Consider the following 8,519-nt stretch of genomic DNA (forward strand, 5'->3'; position numbering starts at 1 on the left):
CTTTCCCCACAACCCAATATATACTCTCTCACATACACAAACTGACAAATACACACTTCAAGTCCTGATTAGTCCCACTTGGCTTTTCTATAGCAAGGTAGCAAATGAAGAATTAAGAGATCACTGGCACTCAAAGTGTCAGATCCTTTCCAAATATCTCAGGGTTTTCCAAAACATTTTTTAAAAACACCTACATTTCTCCAGACAGTAGGGGGTAGCCTCATCCTGGAACATTCTCAGTTGGCATGGGTGCGAGCACATAATATTTTGCGAATTTCACAATATGAACAAAGCTATTCCTTAGTATGGAATAATCACTCGATCTGTAATGGGAAGAGAGTATTTTTGTGGCAAACATGGTTGGCAAAGGGGATTAGTGTTAAAGATCTGTACAGAGAACACTCTTGTCATTTGAGGACCTTTCAAAGCACATTTGTTTTTTTTTGTTTTTTTGGAGATATTTGCAATTGAGAAGTAGCATGGGATCTGTATTTGGACTGAGAAGGGAAGATGGAGAGAAAAATGTGGTTCATGTGTTCCTAAATTATCAAAGCATTCTACATTCTGTCTCTGTATTTTCTAACAAAATGTCAGGCAACCAAACTATGTGAATGCTTGAGACGAATATGGCAAAAAGATTTTGGTAAGGACATTGAGGAAGGCTCATGGCAGGACATTATTATTATATGTGGGAAGGGCAGAAATGAATTAATCCATTATAAAATTGTGCATAGATACTTTTTTTATTATTATACCAAATAGGTTGTCTAAACTGGGCTTAAACCAGGACAATAAATACTGGAAATGTAAGAGGCTGGTATTTATATCCATGCCTTATGGCACTGTCCCACGATAAGGCCCTTATGGGAGGCAGTATTCAAAACGTTTAAAGGGTCAACCCCTACTGGAATCCCCACATTTACGCCTGTTAGGGGATAGGTCCCTCATGCCCCCAGACTTTGCTAAATCAGAAGATAGACTGATGTTAACAGGTTTTATTGTAGTTGCCAGACTCATTTTGCATAACTGGAAGAGTCCAAATAGACCGGACATTAGGGAATGGCTTAAACTTACGACAGAGATTGATTAGAGTCAACTTTATTTATGAAAACGTATGGTGTAAGCATGATTACTACATTTTGTAAAATACAAAAGACCTGCATCATCTTTGTTGTCAATGATTTGTGTGTGTGTGTGTGTGTGTGTGTGTGTGTGTGTGTGTGCGCGCGCGTGCGTGATTGCGTGAGGGTGCAGAACGTTTTGGCGCCATCTACAGGCTTGGTAGAGAAGTGTCTCTTGAGATCATGCCTTTAATTCGCTTTTCGCAACAAAAACATTCAAAAAATCATTTTCAATTTAATTTTAAGTTATCTGTTTAATTGTGGAAATTTGGAAAGAGTCAGTAATTGTATGTTGTTTTTTGTAAGTCGGCTGGGAACTTTTATTGGGAGACGCTTGCATCCTACCCGGACATGTAAGCGGTTACACAGGTGCCTGGACTCAGTTTCGGCACGCCATTGTGGAAAATAGTTACTTTCACATTGCTGACTCCTCACTGTGAGCTTGCTTTCCTAGTTGAGTTTTCCAGAGCATAATAACTGAATAAGAACTGTTCCACAATGGCTACGGACTCCTGGGCACAGGCAGTGGACGAGCAAGAAGCCGCGGCGGAATCGGTAACGTTAAACCTTCATTTTTCGTTACGCAACATGAGCTAAGGTGTTGTTAGCATGTTTGGGGGATGCTTTGGCCTGTTCTGACAAACGAAACTTTGCTAATCAGACTCCTTTCTTACAGAAACTGTCCAACGACTGCGCTGCCAGTGAATAAATTTACTCCTGGGACAGTTTGTCTCAGTAACGTTCACATAAACTTAAAACGAAGCTACCGGGTGGCTTCGGGTTTTCGTGAAAGCTAAGTTAACTAACGTTAGCTCGAACTGAGATGCTGCGTGCTCAATGAATTACTAGCTTTAGCGATTAGCTGGCTAGCAAGCAAATGATGCAAGAGGGTTTAAAATAGCTATACCCCTTTTCCCCAGTTTGTGCCTATCATGTATTAACCTCTCCTGGCTTATATCACGGCAAGCATTCTTATTTTAAACAACTCTGTAATCTTCCTTATGTGCCTCCTTACAGATCGGTAGCCTCCAAATAAAAGACAAACCGGAGGAAAATGGTAAGTGCGTGTGTGCAACATTAAGCTTAAGAAAACCAGTAATCTCAAATGTTTTGGGTGTACTGTACATGTGAGTATCATTTTGACTATTGTAGGCACGGCTGCAAATGCAACAGACTCCAGTAGTGCAGCTGCAAAGTCAGAAGTTGAGGGAGAAAACAAGGGTACAGAAGAAGATGACAACGGTGGGACGTTTAATTATTTACACGCCTCAAAATATTCATCCTCTGCTGTCGCTGTCTGAAATTTTTTGATTGTCTTTGATTGAGATGCTTGATTGTCTCTTGAGTTATAGTAACAGTCATTGCAACATAACTTGATTTTCCAGAGGACAAAGCGGCGCAGTCATTGTTGAACAAGCTGATACGGAATAATCTTGTCAGTAACACAAATCAAGTGGAAGTTCTTCAGAAGGATCCCAACTCTCCGCTCTACTCTGTCAAGTCTTTTGAGGAGTTGCGACTGTAAGTGAATCTTCTATTTGTCCATTCATCTTTATTTTTGCACTACAATATTTTAGATCACCACCAGATATTATTATTCAGTAATCATTCGTAGTTTTAATGATACATGCATGTAGTCAGAAAGGATCTTTTTGAGCCAAACTGTACCCACCAAGACCCAGACATGAACCATTCCTGCTCCAGCGGGGTTCCTTCTGTTGCCCATTTATTGGTAGATCTTTTAACTTGTGTGCGCATCCAAACTGAAGTACAGTATATTAAAGCAGTGAAATGTTTTCAAAATGATGTGTTTTGTCTTCAGACTTTGCTGAAGATGTGACATTTGACTATTCTCTCCTGTGTGCAGCAAACCACAGCTGCTTCAGGGTGTCTACGGCATGGGTTTCAACCGACCATCCAAAATCCAGGAGACTGCCTTACCTATGATGCTGGCTGAACCGTGAGTATACTTTGCTGTTACGTAAACTTTGTAGAGTCCTCTGGCAATGCATTATGTCTCTTAGGGCTTACTGAAATCTCTCTCCCTGCGATATCACTTAGAAATTGATTTAAGGAAACCTCTTTTAATTAACTTTTAAAACTTACAATTAAATTAACACCCCCTTGCACCAGGTACTAATAAGTAAACCAATAACTATTTACCGGCTTTGCCTGTGATCCAATTCTTTTTCTTCTAGTCCACAGAATCTGATTGCCCAGTCGCAGTCGGGAACAGGGAAAACAGCTGCCTTTGTCCTGGCCATGCTCAGTCATGTAGATCCCAACAACAGATTTCCCCAGGTTAGTTTTCACCTCCCTCCATGTTGTAGAAAATCTATAATTAAAATCTTTGAGATTCAAAATTAGTATGTGTTACAAGCTGTTAGGAGTCTGGGAGGGCCTTATCCTGTCTCTCAATTATTGTCCTTGTAACTTGAACTACATGATGAGATAATTTTCCACCCATTTAATTTCTCTCTGTCAGTGCCTGTGTGTGTCACCCACCTATGAACTGGCACTTCAGACTGGCAAGGTAATTGAGCAGATGGGCAAACACTATCCTGAGGTCAAACTAGTCTACGCCATCAGAGGAAACAAATGTAAGGCTCTCTACAATGCTACATCTACAATATAATAGATACTATAAATATTTTCAAATAAAAATGTGTCTAGTATTAGAATTGTTCCTTATGATGACAACCTAAATGCGACTGCCAGATGGCTCTGTGTGTTGAGTGCTTGTTTTTTGTGAATGTTCCAGTGCAGCGAGGCATGAAGCTGCAGGAACAGATAGTTATTGGCACACCTGGTACCATGCTGGACTGGTGTGGAAAATTCAAGTTCATAGACCCCAAGAAGATCAAGGTGTTTGTGCTCGACGAGGCTGACGTCATGATTGCCACACAGGGTCACCAGGACCAGAGCATCCGTATCCAGAGGTCAGAGTAAACACGGACATTGAGAAAAAAAAACATTCTCAGCACAAACTAATGAAGAGTACTCGAAAGAAAAATCTTAATGAGATCATGCACCTTAACACATAACATAAGCCTTTGTTCTTGTTGAAATCCACATAAATTATCAGTCAGTTACCTTGTAAATAGGGTTTTCTAGAGTTGCTAAATGTAAATCTCCACATTTTGGCCACTTTGACCTTTTTTTTTATTTATTAAAATGTCACTACCGACCCTTCAATTCTCTCTTCTCCAACGCACAGGATGTTGCCTAAAAACTGCCAGATGTTGCTGTTCTCAGCCACGTTTGAAGAGACAGTGTGGAACTTTGCCCAGCGTATTGTGCCCGACCCCAACATCATAAAGTTGAAGAGAGAGGAGGAGACACTGGATACCATCAAACAGTACTACGTGTTGTGCAACAGCAGAGAGGAGAAATTCCACGCCCTCTGTAACATCTACGGAGCTATCACCATCGCCCAGGCCATGATCTTCTGCCATGTGAGTTCATTCAATTCATATTTGCACAGGCCTGCATAGTCTGTATTATAACACTGACTTTGTTAATAAGCACTTAATGTTCTGATTTTTGACCATACTCCGACTAAGTTGTTTACATGGCTTATGAAACTGAAGATTCCACTAATATTCTTGTTTACATATAGCCATGCAAAATACGACTTTTTCAAAGTTAACCAGGTGTGGTGGATTTGTTTCATTCCTTCAAGTGTGTGTGTCCAAAAACCTGTTGATGTCCAAGTCTTTGATAATGTTTTAATTAAGTAGCTGTGTGTTTATCGGGTCTGTAGCCTTGCAAACTGCTGGCTGGTTGGTTTGTGTGCAGCAACCTTAGCAACGCACAGCGCTAACCATAAGCCTGCGGTAAAAAGCCTGATTGTGTCCATATTCCAAATGCACTGTATACATGTCCAAAGAATGCCTCTAAAACCGAAATAATACCGGAATATCCACGTCTTAATCGCTTAAAAAAAATTAAATTTAAAATGCTGTATTCAGGAAAAGGCCTTATTTGGCGTATCCAAACGGAATGTACTGTTTACATGACCTATAAAATTATTTATATTCTCATATTCTGAATAATATTGGTGTGCATGTAAACATACTTAATGATTCACACTTGGACCTCATTTTGTTTTTTTTATAAATAAATTTAGATTTTGAAACCAGCTTTGTGTCATAGCAGTATGTTTAGACTGTTCATCTTAAAACACTGCCCACACAAAGATGACACAGAGCCAGTTTAAAATTGGCAAAGAATCCCTTTAAATTTCTCTGAGAAGGGACATCAGAATTTCCAGCAAACCTGCTGTACTGCAACTTCTGTTTAGCTTTTTCTCTGTGTCGCCCTCATGTGACAAATAACTTGGCAACACTATCAGACTTTTTTTTATTTTTTCTTGCTTATTTTAACAACACTTTTAGAACATGACCTAACTCACACCCTAACTCTTCCTGTAAGTCAGCTAGTGTTGCCAAGTTGTGTTTTCATATTTGTTACATGAGCACCTAGTTTGCTGGTAAAGTAGTGAGAGCACTCTCCTCTGTGTGATCCAGACAAGGAAGACTGCAGGCTGGCTGGCGGGGGAGCTGTCCAGAGAAGGCCACCAGGTGGCGCTGCTTAGTGGAGAGATGCAGGTGGAGCAGAGGGCTGCTGTCATCGACCGCTTCAGAGATGGCAAGGAGAAGGTCCTGGTCACAACAAATGTTTGTGCTCGAGGTAACGGGCAGAGTCACGGGCAGAAACATCATGTCGTCATGACTTTCTATTTGCTACACACACATTGAAAAGGCCATGTGTCCCAGATTTGCACTTGACTCAGATCTCTTAGGTAGGATGTGTAGCACAGTGAGTGTTTGGATTTAGAATTTGTGAGAAACGTGGGTGTAAGATGTTGATTTTTATGTCTAACTTTGAAAAGCGGCTTCATGATACCTGGTAAAAACATCATGACTCTAACTCCGTCTGTGCCAGTGACTAGACGGATGGTGGGTGGGACTGCTTGTATGGTAAAATACAGTCAATAACAAATGGCTACATGTCACTTTGGCCGTTGAAAGGAATACATGAAGACAAGAAATGGGGAAAAGATTCATATTGGGTTAAAAGTGTAAAACTTTACTGTATGATAATTATAAAATAGAAATATTCCAGTACTACCCATGGACATTGCTTTTATTGTAATATTTTATATTTCTCTCCACTTTTCTTGCATTTAGGTATTGATGTCGAGCAGGTTTCTGTGGTGATCAACTTTGACTTGCCAGTAGACAAGGATGGTAACCCAGACAATGAGACATATCTGCACAGGATTGGCCGCACAGGTCGATTTGGTAAAAGGGGACTGGCCATCAACATGGTGGACAGCAAGATGAGCATGAACATCCTCAACAGGATCCAGGAGCATTTCAGTAAGTCTGCAGCTGTTACACACACTTTGTTGTACACGCAAACGTGGGTTCAAATAGGCATGGGCTGGTTACCGGTTTCAAGGTATACGAGGTTTGAAAAAGTTACGGTTTCAAAACCACTAACATTTTCTGTTTCCTAATGTATGAGTTGCTGTTTATGAGTCTTTAAGGATCGAAAGTGCTGTTTAGAAATCCCTCTCCCTGCCAGTGTTTAGTTCAGGCATAGTTCACCATCTTTCGGGTCCTATCGCACGTGCTCATGCTCCACCTCCATGATGGTGCGGGCGAGACGGGCCTGTGGTGCGCCAGCCCCGAGGGACCAAGATCCCACCTCAGCCGGTGCGCGCCATCCCTCACTTTCATTGCGCCACAGGGCAACCCTCTGACTTGCGTGCGAAAGCATCCAGTATACCGCCGCAGTTGACCTGTGATAGACGCTTTGGTTTTCAAGACTGGTCGGGTGGGTTGCCAACATCGCCGCAGACCCCTGACGCCTTTTGCGTGAGCCGATCCCTGCCTTGGCGACGCAGTTGGGGCGCACTGAGGACAGTCGCATTTCCGGATTCAGGCCACTTTTGCCTGCAGTCTGAACGTAGCCTTTGTGGTGGAGTGTGAATATGTTTAACAGTTTTAAAAAAACAGTTTTGTTTTTTTTCCTCCCTCTGCAGGTAAGAAAATTGAAAAACTAGACACAGATGATCTGGATGAAATTGAGAAAATTGCCAGCTAAAGAGGATGGCGTTTATCGCATGAAGGACGACGGCCGGACTTCCTTCCCCTCTTGGCTTTCCAAGAACTGTACGCTCTGCTCTGTACAGTGTTTTTACGCTTTCATTTTTTTAGCCGTTGGAAAAAAGAGCAAACCCACAAACGCAGCATATGTTTACATGTGGATGTGTCTCCTCTCAGACAAGAACATACCCCATTTCACTCTTTGTATACTATTTTGAATAAAGTCTATACGTTTATTGCTGTGTATCGTGCAAAAGCGACTGTTTTACTGAACACACATGGCGTTTAACACTTTTTGGTGTTGGCTGTAGAGTTGGCATTATACAAGCTATTCTGTAAGATTCAGTAAAAAACATAATGGAAAAATAACAATTGTATGTTCCACAAACTTTTTAATAAGGAACAAAGTATAATTGAATGTAACTGTATTATGTAGACTATTACAGCATTTATTGTGCTCTTTATTGACTACAAACCTCAGTACAAAGGGTGAAGTTGGGTATGCAGCTCCAAGCAGTAGTTTAATCATAGATTGTTATTGAGATGGTGATGGTTGGGTTTCAAGGGTCTATGCAATCTTATCAACCTGTATTCACGTGTCAGAAATTAACCTCAGAAATTAACCTTAAGCTTTAGCATCAGGGTGTGTAGTCAAATACCACAACAGGCTGCCTAGAGTGATGATACACTACTAACTCATTTGTGGTCATTTAGATCTTTCTGTTTAGCCAGTAATCAATCCTCAGCCAACCATACATCTCCCATGCATGTCATTTATATCATTTTTTAAAACTGATTGCGGCTATCAGGACAGGCCTCGTGCCATTGCTGAGCTTTTATCATTCATTTTTTCTTCATCTGTATTGTAAAACAAAATTGTAGTTCAAAATGTGCTCATTAAGGTCCGATGTGATCAGTTTCCCTTTGTGTCTCACTGTCCCACAATCTTTTCAATCAGGGTCTCAAGTTTGACTTAAGCTCAGCCACATTCTTCACCCAGACTGTGCTGTAATTAAGGATTGTGAGTAAAACAAAAAAACAATGCCTTCCTCAAGTGCATTATATACTCATGATTTTGTTTCTAAGACATTGGGCTTGGTATTCTGGCAAACACTTGAAATTCTGATTATATATTGAATTATGTGCATCTTTAGGAGGTGTGAATTATCTTGATCTATGCCAATCAGACTCACTGTGTTGCTCCAACATGGTTGCATGAATAGAAAACGTGTACTTGTGTACATATTTTAAAAGATTTAGGTTGAAGAAATAGTGTTACTGA

At 40.8% G+C, this 8,519-nt stretch overlaps 1 protein-coding gene across 1 annotated transcript; it reads left to right on the forward strand.

Moving 5' to 3' along the window:
* Nucleotides 1-1,446: 1,446 nt before the first annotated feature.
* On the forward strand, nt 1,447-8,268 carry LOC116687903 (ATP-dependent RNA helicase DDX19A). The gene is made up of 12 exons (XM_032513623.1): nt 1,447-1,676; nt 2,139-2,178; nt 2,274-2,363; nt 2,507-2,642; nt 2,989-3,081; nt 3,320-3,422; nt 3,607-3,721; nt 3,883-4,060; nt 4,339-4,576; nt 5,651-5,813; nt 6,314-6,505; nt 7,174-8,268. The coding sequence occupies exons 1-12, from the start codon at nt 1,620-1,622 to the stop codon at nt 7,233-7,235; spliced, it is 1,467 nt and encodes a 488-aa protein (XP_032369514.1). The 5' UTR covers nt 1,447-1,619; the 3' UTR covers nt 7,236-8,268.
* Nucleotides 8,269-8,519: the final 251 nt, after the last annotated feature.

Source organism: Etheostoma spectabile, chromosome 4 (genome assembly GCF_008692095.1).
Source record: "Etheostoma spectabile isolate EspeVRDwgs_2016 chromosome 4, UIUC_Espe_1.0, whole genome shotgun sequence".
NCBI classification, from domain to species: Eukaryota; Metazoa; Chordata; class Actinopteri; order Perciformes; family Percidae; genus Etheostoma; species Etheostoma spectabile.

Bases quoted from the DNA above. Each gene is read 5' to 3' on its own strand.
- LOC116687903 (XM_032513623.1), top strand. From the start codon at position 1,620: ATGGCTACGGACTCCTGGGCACAGGCAGTGGACGAGCAAGAAGCCGCG. The intron at 1,677-2,138 runs GTAACGTTAAAC...GCCTCCTTACAG, and splicing joins AAGAAGCCGCGGCGGAATCG to ATCGGTAGCCTCCAAATAAA. The intron at 3,722-3,882 runs GTAAGGCTCTCT...TGAATGTTCCAG, and splicing joins CGCCATCAGAGGAAACAAAT to TGCAGCGAGGCATGAAGCTG.